The following is a 17014-nucleotide window of genomic DNA, read 5'->3' as shown; positions in this document are numbered from 1 at the left end:
AACAAACTGATTGATGTAACACTGAAGGCACTCACTCATCTATGCCAAGAAATTCAGAAAACAACTACCTGGTCAACTGATGAGAAAAGATCAATATTTTTCCCCTTTCCAAAGAGAAGTGACCCAAGGGAATGGGGAAATCATGGAACAATATCATTAACATCACATGCAAGTATAATTTTGCTGAAATAATTCAAAATCGTCTGTAACAGGGAACTGCCAGAAACTCAAGATGGATTCAAAAGAGGAGGTGAAATGAGGGACCTCATTGTTGACATTAGATGGATCTTGGCTGAAAGCTGAGTACCAGAGAGATATTTATCTGTGTTTTATTGACTATGCAGAGGCATTGTCATGTATGGATCATGACAAGCTTTGGATAACATTGCGAAGAATGAGTATTCCAGAACACTTAATTGTGCTCATGAGAAACATGTGCATAGACCACGAGGCAGTCATTCAAACAGAACAAGAGGATAATGAATGGTTTAAAATCTGAAAGGTATGCATCAGAGTTGTAGTTTTTCACTGTACTTATTCAATTTGTATGCTGAGCAAATAATTCAAGAAGCTGGATTATATCAAAAAGAACATGCCATCAGGATTACAGGTAGACTGATTAACAACCTGCAATATGCAGATGACACAACCTTGCTCACTACAAGTGAAGATGCTTTAAAATACTTACTGATGAAGATCAAAGACCACAGCCTCCAGTATATAAAGAAAACAAAAATCCTTACAACTGAACCAGTAAAAAACATCATGATAAATAGAGAAAAGATTGAAGTTTTCGGAAGTTTATTTTGCTTGGATCTGCTATCAACACTATAGAAGCAGCAGTCAAGAAAACAAACACCTTATGGCTTTAGGTAGGTGGATGGGGTGATAATATCTTGATTTTATAATACAAAAAGGAAAAATGAAGTAGGAATCAAAGCATTAGCCATGGTCCACAACAACCCAACCCACTGTCATCCAATGAATTCTGAAGCACTTCAACCCTGTAGGACAGAGTACAACTGCTTACAGGGCTTCCGAGACTAAATCTTTACTACAGCCTCTTCTTTCTCCCGGGGCACAGCTGGTGGGTTCAAGCCTCTGACCTTGTGGTTAGCAACCCAGTACTGAGCCCACCGCACTACCAGGCTCATTTATGGTCCACAATTTGCCTTAAATTATTTGTGAATTCTTTCCAGAGAGAGGCTATTGCTTTAGGGTAAGGGGAGCTGATACTACAGGAAGAGGAACTACGAAAGCCGGTGATTTATTTCACAAATGGAAATAGAATGATTATGCGCTTTGTCTATAGCCAGATCTGATTTGTTTTGAGTTGTTATGCCAGGGACCTGCCTCGACATAGATGTTTGGTTCATGAGGTGGGGATATCTGGTGGCGATAAAGATATAGAAAGACACACAAGGACACCCCAAAACCAGAGTGGATGCATTACTGGCGTCCGGCAGATCCGGCGTGGTGAACATATTAGCCATGAGGGCAGAAAGATCCCGCATAGCAAACATGTTACTCAAAAATTATGTAAATTTAAGCACCTCTTAAGCACGGGCCTGGCATGTAACTAATAAATGATATCTGCTGAAGTGGAATTACTTTAAATTGTAGACTGACACCTTTTACTCTTAGCAAACATTCTTTGTGTGTGCATGTGTGAATTTTATTAATATAACAGAGACTGTACTATCTGAATTACTAAATGAGGCAATATACATCCTTCAGTTGAGCATACAGAGTATATACTCAGTACATTGTAACTGTTATTATCATTTTGAGACATAAATAACCAAGAACAGCATTGTACTTTCAATGTGATAGTTAATTTGTGAGGCTGTAAATAATCGATCTCCTGTTGAATTAGTTACCCCTGGTCTTCTGGCCTTATGGAAAGTGTCACCTGATCTAATACTAATCCCATCAGTAATTCTCTTAAACCGAGTTAGTCTGCTCTTAAATATGTTGTTGTTGTTATACGCCATTGAGTTGATTCTGACTCATAGGGGCTTTCTACAGGGTTTCCAAAAAGTAGCTGGTGGGTTTGAACTACCAACCTTGTGGTAAGCAGTCCAGTACTGATCCTACCGTGCCACACTAAGTTCACTTAATCCAAATGATCACTAAGATGTCCTTAACTCTAGAATTCTGAGTTTAATGAACTGATGGACATGAAGAGATACTTTGTTCTGCTTGCCAGGTATGACATGAATAGCTCTTCCTATTCTTCCTTCTTGTTAATTGCTGTCAAGTTGATTCCAACTCCTGGGGGCCCCTCATGTGCAGACTAGAACAGCCCCATAGGGTTTTCAAAGCTGGTCAGAAGCAGGTCGCCAGACTTGTCTTCTGAGATACCACTGGTGGGTTTGATCTGCTAATCTTTCAACAATATAGCTAAGAGCTTAACCGTTTGCACTACGTAGGAACTCCTAGCCTCCCATACATGTCAGAATGATTAGTGTCATTGGTGGTGGTGGTGTTTCTAAGTGCCGTCGAGTCCGTTCTGACTCATAGTGACTCTGTATCAATCAGGTTTCTGAGGCTTTTAAAATCTTTGCAGGAGCAGAAAACTTCATCTTTCTCCCACAGAGCAGCTGGCAGGCTCGAACCGCATACCTTGTAGTTTGCAGTCCAGTGCCTATCATTGCTGCATAAAAGTAGTTTAATAGTAATCATTTGCTATTAATAGTGTTTCACTTTAAGTTTTAGCCCTATTTATCCCTTATCCTGTATTTTCCTTTCACATGTAGAAGAAAATGGTGGTCTATAAGACCCCATACAATCTAGCCCCTGGCCAATTTTACTGTCTGTATTTTTTACTGCTGTGTTCTGCAAAGCACTGGCCTGAACTTCATCAGACTTGTTCCTACTTCCAAACCTGAATCAGGATGTTGTCCTTCATTCTGATTCTCTTAAGGCTAGCTCTGTTATGTCAGTTCAGATATCAGCTGCTCAGAAGGCCATTTCTTGAACCCTCCACAGTTGCCACTTCCCCCCAGCACAGTCATTTGCTAACCCTTTACTCTGTTTCTTGCCCTGGCTGTATTTTCATTGTTGCTGTCAAGTCAACTCCAACTCATGGTGGATGTTGCCTTGTCCGTGGCCACTTTGATGATCAATGGTATGTTTGAATCCATTGGGTGTGTTCTATCAGTCTTCCTCATTGAAGATTTCCCGCATTTTCTCGGACTCTCTATCAGACATACTGCCTTTTTCTAGCAATTGATCTTTCCTGAAGGCATATCCAAAGCAAGAAAGTTGAAGTTTCACTATGTTGCCTCTAAGTTATATATTTCATCTAAGGCTGATCTATTGGTTCTTCTGGTAGACAGCGGCATATTCACTATGATTGGCTAACTCCATAGTTGAAACACAGCTTGAAGATCACTGATTTAGATTAAGCATTAGTGCTCATAAACCACTCAGGATACAGTTCTTCAATCAGGACAGCCTCTTTGCAGTTGGACCTGCAGGCAGACCTGTCTCTCTGACCTTTGGACCCTTGACACCTCAGGCCCTGGCCTGGCCCAGCTTCTGTCCTGCTCGATCAAGTGTTACAAGCTCTTTAGCTCCACCTGTAAGTCCCCAGAGGCATGCCATTCTTCCAGTAAGCCTCAGCTCAAAGGCACTCAGCTCTCAATCTCAAATGAGTACCTAGTCTGGCCAAGGGCTGGGAGGTACTGCACTCTCCAACAAGCCTCCTTCCAGCCCGAAGGTTCTCAGCTTTCTCCCTTTGCACTGCGAAGGCCACTGTACCATCTCTTCTTGGAAGAAATTAGGTCCCCCTTTCCACATCTAAGATAGTTCATTTTAAGCGTAGCAGGGTGGCAAAACCGACCAATCTCCTCATTAGAGTTCCATATACCTTATTTGCATTGTCCCATTCACACAGGGTTCCTTGAACCTTTTTGCATTATTAGCAAAAGGCCCAATCTGTTTGGTGAGCCACAAGCATCTAAACTGCATAGTTTCACCCAAGTATTATGTGGCAGTCACCAAGACTATGACTAGAAGGGCTATATTATGGAATTCACACACCACAATAAAAAAAAAAAAAGACGTAAAAATCACCTGAACTACCACCACCCAACATTACCACCATTATATAGTGACCTTCTTTCCAAAAATCTTTTTTTCAGATATGTATGAGGGGATTTTAAAACATTCGTGGAAAAAGGAATTTGGAGTTTTTCCACAATGTTGTTTTGTTTTAGCAAAATAATGCACAGCTGGCCAGTATAGGAGAGGAAGTCCTAGAAACCTTTTATCTTTGGGGAGAGCCTTATTGTTTCCTTTTGTGTGTGTGTGATTGAATGAATAAAGCAATCATAGTATAAGTAGAATTGGGAAAAGTTCACTCAAAAATCTGTGTCTATTTTATAATGGTATGCCAGGAAAACCAAGATTCAACATTATTTCTTAACATTATTTTCCCCCTTTTGACCCATTCCAACCACATCTCAATCCCTGTATCCCAGAGCCCTATTGTTCCAAGGTTGTGCATACATCATTATTTACGTCTGTCCCACTTAGCCCATGCAAACCTGCCTAATTGTTTTCCCATCTGCTTTGTTCTTCCATTCCCCTCCTCCTTCTTGTTTGTTCCTCATTCCCCCCTCCCTAGCACCCAAATAGACACTGTGTCTATTCCCTACCATGTACTCCACCTTTCCTTCCTCCCCTCACCACATACCTCACAACCCTTTAGTATGGGTTCTTTTTCTTAGTCTTTTACAGTAATGGCCCTATGCAGTATTTCTCCTTTTGTGACTGACTAATTTCACTCAGCATAATGTCCTCAAGGTTCATCCATGTTATGCAATGGCTTACAGTTTCCTTGTTACTCTTCAAGGTAGTATAATATTCCATTGTGTGTATGTACCATAGTTTATGTATCCATTCAGTTGATGGGCACTTAGGCTGTCTCCATCTTTTTGCTATTGTAAATAGTGCTGCTATGAACATTGGTGTGCATGTATCTACTCATATTATGGCTCATATTTCTTGTGGGTAAATATCAAGTAGAGGAATTGTTGGATCATAAGGTATTTCTATTTCCAACCTTCTTGTTTCCAATTTTTGAAGAAACATAAAAAAGCATCTTCCTCTGTTTTTGCTCTTGCTTCCATTTTCGTGGAGTGTTCATTATTTCTGAACTATTCAAAGTCTATCTGAGACACCAGTTCTTTCATGAGCCCTTTTGTAGTTCTCTTCCTGGAAACCAGGTGTACTTTGTTTCCTTCCATTGGTTCATTCAGTATGTCTTTATTATGTTACAAGCAGTGGAATATCAGTATCAATAGAGGAAGTAGAATTGTATTTTTCTCATGAAAAAAATGTTTGGTGATAAGAGTAGTTTTTGTTGCTGTTGTTAAGTACCATTGAGCCAACTGCAACACATAGTGACCCTGTATAGAAGTGACTGGTGAGTTTGAACCACCGATCTCTCAGTTTAAACCAACCTTGCATTCCAGTGCATCCTACAGTACCACATTAGGACTCCATAATAGTAGTTAGTACTAGGATTATGTCCTTTAAAAAAATTTAACTAAAGAACTGAGCTGAAAATAGAGTGACATTTACTTTGGTCTCATAAACACCTAACCATGATAGATTGGCCAAGTGGCAGCATCGATGGACTCAAGCGTGGGAACAGTAGTGAGGTTGGCCCAGGATCAGGCAGTGTTTCCTTCTGCTGTGCATAAGGTTGCTCTGGGTCCATACAGACTTGATGGCACCTAACAACAATGACAACATGCCTACTAAAAAGGTTCTATTCAGAGGAAAAAGGTTGGCAGCAGGAGGGAAGTAATCATTTTACATCTGGGTGTTCTCACACCATGCAAGATATGTGGCCTCCAACCAACAAGAGCAGTTTGCATAGTGCTTCTAGTTACTGATTTGCAACAGGCTGCAGATTACAGATTAGTTACTGCCCTAACACTGTGGCTCCTCCGCAAGCCTTTTACTTTTATGTTGTTGTTGTTATGTGCCGTGGAGTCAGTTCTGACTCATAGCCACCCTGTACAGGGTTTCCAAGGCTGTAAATTTTTATGGGAGTAAAAAGCCTCATGTTTCTTCCGTGGAACAGCTGGTAGTTTTGAACTGCTGACCTTGTGGTTTGCAGTCCAATTCTTAACCACTATGCTACCAGAGCTCCTTTTATGTTTATAGACACCTTCATATTCAGTTCCCCTTTGATCCTTTTGGATTCTCTTGTTTTTCCCTTTCCATGTTAGTCACAGAAGTAGAATTTTCTGTACTCTGAGCAAGGTTCAGGAATTCAAGAGACCTTTGATGGGTTAGGTTAGACCTTTGATTATACAGGAGTCAGAGTGATCTCTCAGGGAATCTGGAGTTTCCTCTTCACTTTGTGGCAGTCTTGGGATATGAGTGGCTCAGTAGTGTCTTGGTTTACGCTGTTGCAAACACCGTGGTTTTATTAATTTAATACTTTACTGTAATAGCAATATTTCTTATTGTACAAATATTGACTAATAGAAAAAGTATTAAAAAATTTAAATCACTAATAACCCCACCACCCTATTTTTTCTAAGACTCATTTCTTGACAATTACTGTCCATTGAATTTATTTGCCATATGGGTTGGCATTTCTCAACTAACTGTATAGCTGGAAGCATGGTGGCTTCACATGATAAGCACTGGACTGTGAACCACAAGGTCTGCAGTTCGAGCTGACCAGCCACCCCTCAGGAGGAAGATGGTGGCTTTCTACTCCCACGAAGATGTAAAACCTTAGAAACCCTTCACGGGGTCACTATGATTTGGAACCGACTCGACAGCAATTAACAACAACTGTGTAACTACTGTAATTAAATAGGGTTACTGTCTGTTGCTTGCCATTGTATATGGCAACGTGGAATGTCATTTCTCTTTGGCTATGATATATAGTCTCTGACCATCTTTCTACCTTCAGCTTGTAAACAATACATCCTTTGCTGGATTGATTACATGCAGCTGTTCTAATGTTTATAGAGCATGTAAAGCAGGAATTATATGAAAATTTATTTTTTCTCCCGAAGGGATAAATGAATTGCTATTATATATACATATGTGTATGTGTGTATGTTGTTGGTGTTAAGTGCTGTCAAGTCGACTCTGACCCATAGCGATCCTGTACAGGGTTTCCGAGGCTGTAAATCTTTACGGGAACAGAAAGCCTCATCTTTCTCCCGTAGAACAGCTGGTAGCTTCGAACTGCTGACCTTCAGTGAGATTAGCAGCCCGATTTGTAACCACTACGCTACATATATAACTATATGCATAAAAGAAAAAGCAGTTCATTTTGACAGGAATAAAAAGTTCAGTAAGTAGACATATAATTGCCTTCATGCTATTTGGGCTTTGTTTCCCTTTTGCTGTGCAGGAAGCCAAACCAGACCGTCTCCTAGTACTGAAGGTCCTATGGAATGATTTCTTGATATGCTACTCCTCTCGCCCTCTGCTTTGCTGGTCTGTGTGGTGGGCCCTCTCTACCTGTGGCTACTTTCAAGTCATGAACTACACACAGGGCCTGTGGGAGCAGGTGATGCCTTCTCGCCATGCTGCTATTTATAATGGTGGTGTGGAGGCCGTTTCAACCTTACTGGGTAAGCAGTGCAGCGGGGAAAGGGTGGTTTGGAGGGGCATGTCTCTGGTAGATAAGCCATGTGTAGTCAAATTTGTTCTCCTCTTTCAATTTTGAAGTGGTCCCAAAGGATGATTTACTAATTTTGAGTTCTGGTTTGATCATTTAGAAGGAAAATTTGAAGTGCTTAAGTGGTGATAAAGGGTAATATGACTAAAAAAACCTGAATTGTTTATAACCTTTGTTGTTGTTAACGTGCCATCAAGTTGGTTCCGACTTTTAGTGACCCTGTATAGGGTTTCCAAAGAGCTGCTGGTGGATTTGAACAGCCGACCTGTGGTTGACAGTCCAGAGCTTATCCTACAGCACCACACCAAAACTCTTTATAACCTTTGGGGAAACCTAAAATAATAGTTTTCAAATTTTTCTTTCCTCATCCAAGTTTCCATCCTCTCTGTATTCACCATGTGGTTTTGCCACTTGATGTGAAACTCTGAGTATCATTATATTAATAATAGTTTATAACAATACCTGTTTAGTGTGTTAATATGTTCTAGGTCCTATTATGAGGACTTTATGTATAAGGGCAATTCAAAAAATATTGTTACTAAGGTTCTAGCTCACATAAAAATCATTTATTCCAAACAAAATGTGTTCAAACATGTCTGAGATCAGTGCATGGCCACACATAAGTGTTCTCAGTAATACACTTAGTTTCATTGGGGGGGTGCCTTCACAAAACATCCAGTCAAAGTAGTGGAGGGGATCTGCTGGGCCAGTTAAATTCATGGAGAGAGGTCAGCTCAGAAAGTTAGAGTGACTATCTTGAATTACAAAGGGATCATCTTAATCAATTTCCTGTAAGGACACAGAATGACCACAGTGGCCTATTTTGAAAAAGTTTTCAGAAAACAGTATCAGTGAGAAAAAGGCCAGCAAAGTTGAGCTGAGGAATATTTTTGCATCATAATGATGCACCTACTCAATCTTCAAGGGTAGCAAGGGCTGTCATACTAGAATTTCCTTGGGAAACCCTACTCCATCCAACCTACATCCCTGACCTTGCCCCTTCAGGCTTCTTTTTGTTCCTAAACTCAAAGAAAATTTCAAAGGAACACAGTTGGAGTCCCTCAAGAATGCTAAAACAGCCTATACCTGGTATAAGTTGGAGGGCATAGAATTCTTCAGGGACGGGTTAGAGAGATGGAAACACCGCCTTCAGAAGTATACAGACCTAGATAGACAATGTGTTGAGAAACAGCTTTAGTAAACAATAAAAACCACATTTTTGTGTTTTTATGTAATAAAGGTGTCTGTGATTTTTGTAGCATTTCTTTTTGACCCTCATATACTAACTTAAGCCTCATAAAATCATAAAAAGATAGCACAGTTTTTACTCTCAATATCAAGTTAAGGGAAGCTGGGATATAGAAAGGTTAATAATTTGCCCAACACCATGATTATTATAAGTATTAAAGTCACGATTTGAATTCAGATATGTCAGCTCCAGAGCCTGTTCTTGGCCGTTATAATCTCTTTTCCCTTTCTAATTTGTTAATCTACATCATTAAGTGTTGAGAGACTTTACATGATTTTTAAAAACATGTATCATTGGCACTCAAAAAGGATATCAATACATTTTAGCTATTATTTTTATCACAATCATTTTACCAAAGGGCAGAGAAGCCCCTTTTCCATGTTTTAGACTGCTCCTTTAATCATTGGGCTGGTCACCAAAGTCAGAGGTTCAAACTCAGCCACCACTCTGTGGGAGAAAGATGAGGCTTGTCTGGTCCTATAAAGATTTCCAGCCTCGGAAACCCTAAGGAGCCAGTTCTGCTCTGTCCTAGAGTGGCTATATGAGTTAGGATTGACTAGATGACAGTGATTTGATTTTATTTTTTTTAGTTTGGGTTAAATGATAGATGATTCATTCTGCCATGTTGTCAAGCTAGAAGTATTGGACCTTTTGGACTCTTCCCTCTGCTTCAGCCCCAGTAGTTTTGGTTTGGTTTATTTTTCCCTTAGCAGTATCCCTGGGTCTATGGCCTTCTTTTCCATCTCACTGCCACCTACCTTAATTCAGGGTTTCATTGTCTCTCAGTGGCTCCATATTGTTTGTTTCATTGAGTCCAAAATTCTGTTTAGGTTTCTAAAGACTCTCTATGCTCTTGAGTTACCCTACTTATAAATTTATAGACTTTCCATTTAAGATTTTTTCATTTTAAATACTAGCTGATTTTTTAAAATTGAAGTATTATTTGCTATGGACTGAATTATGTTCCTCAAAAGTTTATGTTTTAAATTTTAATCTCTGTGCCTATGGTTATAAACCCATTTGGGAATGGGTTGTCTTTATTATGTTAATAAGGTAGAACTAGTATCAAGTGTATCTTGAGTCATTCTGAAATCTTGAAGTATAAATTGTTTAAACAAGCAAACAGATGGAGTAAGACAGATGCTAAGACACATGGAGATCTTCAAGGAACAAGGATGCAAAATCTGAAGAGACAAGGACTTGCCACCTGAACTGACATAGAGAGAAAGCCTTCCCCTAGAGCTGGTGTTCTGAAATTGGACTTGAAACCTCCTAGACTGAGAAAATAAATTACTGTTTGTTAAATCTATACACTTTTTGTACTTCTGTTATAGCATCACTAGATAACTAAGACAGCATTTATTTAGTAAAATAGCTCATTTAGTTTTCTCTTTTTGTTTTGTAGGTGCTGTTGCAGTGTTTGCAGTTGGCTATATAAAAATATCCTGGTCAACTTGGGGAGAAATGACACTGTCTCTGTTCTCGCTCCTGATTGCTGCCGCAGTGTATATCATGGACACTGTGGGTAACATTTGGGTCTGCTACGCATCCTATGTTGTCTTCAGAATCATCTACATGTTACTCATCACTATAGCAACGTATGTATTTTGGTTCAAAAAAGCATTAGGAATATTGTGGAAGGAAATTTTTGGTTTCTTGATAAACATTGTGTTGTATGTGTGTTATCAGTTTTTCCCTTGAGGAGGCATTTAGGCAAGACTCCCTCATCCCCTTGTGTGTGTGTTCCTACTGTTCTTAAATGTCTACATGAAATCTATATCATTTAGCAACAAAATGCTTTCCACTTAGTTGGGAAGGAAATTGACAATAGAAAATGCACTACTCTTCACATTTTAAGCAAAAATTGTAACTGTCCAGGTGTGTTAGTTCATTCTTCTTGTATTTTTTCTTCAAGTTTCCAGATTGCTGCAAACCTCAGCATGGAGCGCTATGCCCTAGTGTTTGGTGTGAATACCTTCATTGCCCTGGCTCTGCAGACCCTGCTAACTCTCATTGTGGTAGATGGCAGTGGTCTTGGCTTAGAAATTTCCACTCAGGTAAGATATGGTCTCCATCATAGCTCTCTAGTTTTGCCATAACACAAGTACCACAAGTAGATGGCTTTAACAAACAGAAATTTAGGAGACTAAAAGTCTGAATTCAGAAAGGAGAAAGGCTCTAGTCTTTTTCAGGAGACCCAGCATTACTTGAAGACCTCCATGTGTCTTGGCATCAGCCTGTCCCTAGATCTAGGAGCTTCACAGTACAGGGACCTCAGGTCCAAAAGATGTACTCCACTCTTAGTTCTTCTTTCTCAGTGTTAGTTGGTCTCATCTCTGTTTGCTCTGTTTGCTTATTTAATGCATCTCTCAAAAAGAGACTGACTCAGGATACATCCAAATCCTGTAGATTGTCTTCTGCCTCATTAACATCACAGATGTGAGGATTTATTACACAGGGGACAGCTACATCAGATCAGGGCTGATCGTATCAGACCACATCATGGGGCAGTGAGTACATCATTATGTAACTGCCACACCGTTGTGACTCATGGCCAAGACATGTTCACACACATTTTTAGAGGACAAAATCCAATCTACCACATTCTGTTTCAGCACTGACTTAACCAGAGTGACAGAAATGGAGAGTGCGTAATGAAAACAAGTTCAACAATATGGACAGATGTCAAGTCATTCTCTATCCATAGTTCTTTTCTTCTTAGAAGATGTTGGGGGCCATCATTTGTTTTTAGACCCTACAGCCATGCTGAGTGTAACTCCTTCCAATCCAAGTTTGTCTGTTCAACCATAATTCTTCTCCATGCTTAATTCTATGCCTAGAACATGGGGTACAATGGAGTTTGAGAATCCCTGCTTCATGTTAAAGCTCTTCTTTATTTAAAAACACCCCTCACCCAAATACCAAAGTAATGACTTCCTGTTGACAAATATTGTAATGATTCTTAACATATTACCGGTTGAACAATCAGCTGCTCAAACACTTAGGGACAATGTGGATACTTTTATTCATTAATTGTATGGTTGTCTATATGCATTGTGAATTTGTAAGTAGAGTCTGCTCTATACTTGGTTAAAGTGAGCATTTGAATCAAGAAGTCACGAAGTTCCCACTGCAGCCTAGTCCAGCCCAAATGGTTCCTTCCTCATTTTTCTCTCCATGTTGTTATTGTTAAGTTCCCTTGAGTTGATCTGGCCTCATAGTGACTCTATATAGGGCTCCCGAGGGGGTAAATCTTTATGGGAACAGAAAGCCTCATTTTTCTCTTACGGAGCAGCTAGTGGACTCGAACCACTGACTTTGTGGTTCACAGTCTAGTGCTTATCTTGCAGAGCCACTGCACTCCCATACACACTACCTAATATTCCACACTTACCTGTTAGTTTTCTTAGGATACAAAGACCCAACATATTGGCAGTACTTAACTGTGTGTATTAGGGAGATCCGAAAGAAACAATAATGCTCAATGTGGATTTTGTGTCTTCAGTGTGCCAGTTACTTTATATAGAATTTTGCAGGGTCATAGTTGGAATTAGAGATTAAGAAAATGGAGATGTTAAGTGATATATGTTAGGTCATGTATACCGTTTGTAATGGTGAGACAGAGCTAGGATTTAAACCACTGAGGCTTGGTGTGGTACTGTAGGATAAGCACTGGACCACAAGGTCAGTGGTTCAAACTCACCAGTCGCTCCTTGGAAACCCTATTCAGGGTCTCTGTGAATCAGAACCTACTCGATGATACTTAACAACAAAGCATGCTGCCTGTTAGTTCAGGAAGGGTCTCCAGGTTTACTTGAGGGAAACACACAGCTGACATATGAAGCTAATGTTTGCCAGTATGTTCTTGTAGAGATGGTGGGCTTAAACACTTGGAATCACAGGATTTTATGGGCCGTGCCCTAACTACCATAATTAATTGTTTTCCTATAGGAAACGGTAACCAAGTTTACTTGACTCAGAGGACTTAGGACCACAGTCTTTTTATAAGCTTTGATAAAGATGTTGATAAACATTAAAATACTGGCTTCAGAAAGTTTCTTTTCAAACCCACCAGCTGCTTCTTAGAAACCCTATATGGAGTCACTGTGAGTGAAACCAACGTGACAGCGCTTAACAACAATCAATGGAGTATGTGTGACTCTCTACTGCCCTCTTCTGGGGAAAGAATGGAGGTTCTTGCTCTTCAGAGCAGCCTCTAGTTCCCCTTATCAACTTGAGGGTTGAGACCATGACACACAACAATATAAACAGTAGTTAGCAACATTAGCATTAGTGTTTACATTTTGGTCCTACCTTTTTAATTATTTCAAAGTATTCTGGCCTCTGATTTGTAAATGAAGATATCAAGGTTCAGAGATTCAGCATCTTGGTGAAGCGAGATTCACACTCAGGTGGTCAGGCTTCAGGGCCATCGTAGTGCACTGCCCTTTATAGCTGCAGCACCAGGCACATAGTGTAAGCATGCTATGGTGTTTTGGAGTTAATTAAGAAATTCTGAATATGCCTTTAACTAGAAAGTTGACATGTATGTAAGAAAACAGTTCATTTTCTAACTGCTAATCTATGTGTTACTGTTGCCTCCTTCTTCCCCCCACTTAGTTCCTGATCTACGCCGGCTATTTTGCACTCATTGCTGTGGTTTTCCTGGTTAATGGTACAGTCAGTATTATGAAGAAATACAGAAAGCAGGAAGATCCAGAATCAAGTTCTCAAATAACCACTTCATAAGATACTGCGGAGAGCCGCCTTCTTACAGCAAGAACTCTGCACAGCAACTGTGCCTGGATGTATTTAATTTTAAGGTGTACACATATATTTATGAATGTGCATTTCATGGCTTCAAAGCAGCCACTTGACTAATAATACTTTGTGTTCTTGGACTAATCTAAAACTGTTCACATGAGCCAAAAGTGAAGTTTATTTAATGGGCTATTTATGAGAGCTAATTAAAGGATGACTTTTTCCTGATTTCAGAAGTTAACTTGATTTTGAAATGAATTGATCAAGAAGAATCAAGCAGCACATGGCTTGTATACTTGATTAGCAAGTAGGTTTGATGTTCTATAGGTCAAGTACTTCTGTATCCCCTTGGCCAGAGGCTTGGCCTGGTGGGACCAAGGCTTCACAGGACCCACAGGATGTTACAGGTCCAGATTAACTGTACGTGCCTCCACTCAACTTCATTTTTATTTGTGTTTACCCACGTGCATTTGTGTTTCTACAGATGAAAATTATTCCTATTCACTGGCAATATTTGCTCTGGTATAGTGTTCAATAAGGAGTATGTGTCATTTCTAATTTTAAGTTATTTTCTAAAATTCATTGTATGAATATTTCGGTTACTATTTTGACAATTACGTGCTTATGTAGATTTTCTTTAGAAGTACGTTTTTTGCATTGTTCATATGCTTCCTAGAGAAGCTCATGTAGTTAGAAAAGAAGGCAAGTTTTGAAGCCTGCAAGCAATCTAAATCAATAGACCCAATCCGAATATTTAAGTAGGTCTACTGTTTGTCTTTAAGGAGGACTGGTGGTGTAGCGGCTTATGAGTTGGGCTGCTAACTTCAAAGTCAGCAGTTTGGATCCACTAGCTGCTCCAACTCCTGTAAAGATTTACAGCCTTGGAAACTATACAGCAGGGATGGGGAACTTTTTCTCTGCCAAAATTATGAACTTAAAAATTAGCCTGCTATATATATTTGCTCAAACATTTAATTAACTCACTCATAATGTGATGGCTGGAATTGGTCACCAGACCACATGATTCCGTGGGTTTCACATGGCCTGCGGACCAGACATTCCCCACCCTTGCTATACAGGGTCACTATGAGTGGAAAACAACTTGACAGCATACAGTCACCCCCACCCCCAGTTTGTCTTTAATTCTTCACTACAAAAGACTATCAATTCCATGATGAAAAGTTAGTGTATGGGCTAAGGATAGAACTAGCCCAGTTTTCATTTGCATTCCCTTTATTTCCAAACTAAGATGAAAAAAAAAATTTTTGTTTTAAATAACTTCATCTCCATTTGTAGATTTTATGTTATTTTGTACTTCTTATGCAAGAGACGGATGTCCTTAAGGAATTGGATTAATTCCCAGGCCTTTTCCATAAACTGAGCCTTTTAAATTATACCAATGGGACAGAATCTCAGACTGAATTGTGTTCATAAATCTGCGTTTCTAAGGGTGGATAATCCTGAATATTTGCTTAAAATAAGGATTGCTAATATTCCATTGCCAAGTTACTTGAAGAAATGTTCTGTATGCATTTAAATTTAAATCAGTATACCAGGTGGCTGCAGTATATATGAGAGATGAAAACTATTTTAAATTTTTGAAAAAGCCAACTTTGTTGCCTTCTCTCGAAAAATCTCGAGGTAGGTGTTTTTAACCTGCTGTTTCGTATTTTTGTAATGACACAGCTAAACAGTGTTAATAATGATGTCAAGATTTTGAAATTAATGTTATTTGTTTTGTTGAAGTCGGAATCCAGGAAGCAAATGAATGGAGATAAATAGGTCATTTTCCATTCCAGATCGAGGAAAGGAGCACTGGCTAAGATGAAAGGGGAAGTGATGGCTTAAAATTAGCCACCGACATTATATTTTGTGCATTTTTCTTCTTGTTTTTTGTTTTTAACTTAGAAAACAGTGAAAAAGTGGTGTCTGTGGGATTTTATTTTAATAAAATGAACTGTGGTACAGTGAACTGCTCATATAACCAAAGCAATTCCCTGTAATTTCATTGGAGTTTGTGGGTCAAAACCAAAGCTTTGACTTAGTAGAGACAAGAATGAGTTCACATCTTGATGGGTGGTATTTGGAGAATGCTGAATCCAGTCAGCAAGTTGTACTGTATGCAGTTTTGCAAAGAAGTGAAAATAATTTGTTGTTGGTAACTTTTTACTCAATTCTGTACAGATTATAAAAGATGATTTTTATTAAATAAATATTTTCCATTATATTTCCTTTTTATTAAAAAGCTTATTTTAAGTGTATCATCTGTTTCAGCAGGAGCATTAATTACATCTTTTAATAATTATAAGTGAAAGCAATGGCAGAAAGTATCATCTGGTTTTGAAACTTTATAGGACTTTTCCTCTACCACAAAATACTCGGATACCCATCATTTGATAATCATTGTTCATTATATCACAGAAATTAAATCAGTCTTCTCTCACAGTATCCAAAACAAAACATTCACTTTCATATCCCATTCTTAGATCCATTTCATTAAATTATTTCATTCATTGTCACCAAAGACTGGAAAAATTTTCATGCAAAAAAAAAGACTTAAAACCGTAGAGTTTTCTCTGTCTACATTTATATCCTCTGTATCTTATTATTTTTTAGATTGTAAGCCTTCTGCGCAGGGATCGTGTCTTATTTTTGTCTTTTGTTGCAAAACCCATTCTGGTGCCAAATGAGTATTGAATAATAATTGATTATTTATGATGAACTCAGCATAGTTACTTCCAATGCTACATAGCTGAATGCACATTTTTTTTTTACAAAGTCATGTCAACAAAAACAGTAAGATTAAAGTGCCTGTTGATGATCTCTAGTCTTTGGATGCTTTTGTCAAGGCACTGTGCTTGAATGATAGAAATTGAGTGGCATCTGCTTGTTTTACTTTTTATGGCATCCTTCTCATAATTAATGCCTTACATTTGTTTTAAGTTTTTGAACTTTGGAAAAGATATATGTGACCAGTGTCTCCTTTAATTCTGGAAAATGACTTTCAGTACTTTCCTCTATTTTCAGAAAGTAATACTAACTTGTTAAGTGCCCTCAAGTCAGTTCTGACTCACAGTGACCCTCTACAGGATTTTCTGGTGAGCCAGAACCGCCGACCTTGCAATTCAAACTGACCTTGTAGTCCAGCGCATTAACCCACAGCACTGCACCAGAACTCCAGTACTGACTTGTTAAGTACTGTGGAGTCGGTTAGCAGCCCTATTCGTAACCACTCCACTCCTTACTGACTTAGAAGGGTGCCAATTGCCAGATCCGCTACTCAATTCGAGCTGTGATGCCTTTGGAAAGTTGCTCTATTAAGCCTATTTCTCATCTGT

General features: G+C 39.1%; 1 protein-coding gene across 1 annotated transcript in view; it reads left to right on the top strand.

Moving 5' to 3' along the window:
• The window catches only part of SLC19A2 (solute carrier family 19 (thiamine transporter), member 2), a 32431-nt gene extending 17996 nt beyond the window's left edge, over positions 1–14435 (top strand). The window contains exons 3-6 of the mRNA XM_006872631.1: positions 7397–7619; positions 10321–10513; positions 10831–10972; positions 13536–14435. Of these exons, the coding sequence (XP_006872693.1) occupies positions 7397–7619; positions 10321–10513; positions 10831–10972; positions 13536–13664 (687 nt within the window). The 3' untranslated portion in view covers positions 13665–14435. The remainder of the gene's footprint in view (positions 1–7396; positions 7620–10320; positions 10514–10830; positions 10973–13535) is intronic.
• The last annotated feature ends 2579 nt before the right edge of the window (positions 14436–17014 follow it).

The sequence above is a fragment of the Chrysochloris asiatica genome, unplaced genomic scaffold (assembly GCF_000296735.1).
Source record: "Chrysochloris asiatica unplaced genomic scaffold, ChrAsi1.0 scaffold00207, whole genome shotgun sequence".
Lineage (NCBI taxonomy): Eukaryota > Metazoa > Chordata > Mammalia > Afrosoricida > Chrysochloridae > Chrysochloris > Chrysochloris asiatica.
Note: the sequence above shows the minus strand (reverse complement) of the source record. Positions and strands in the feature narration are given on the sequence as shown.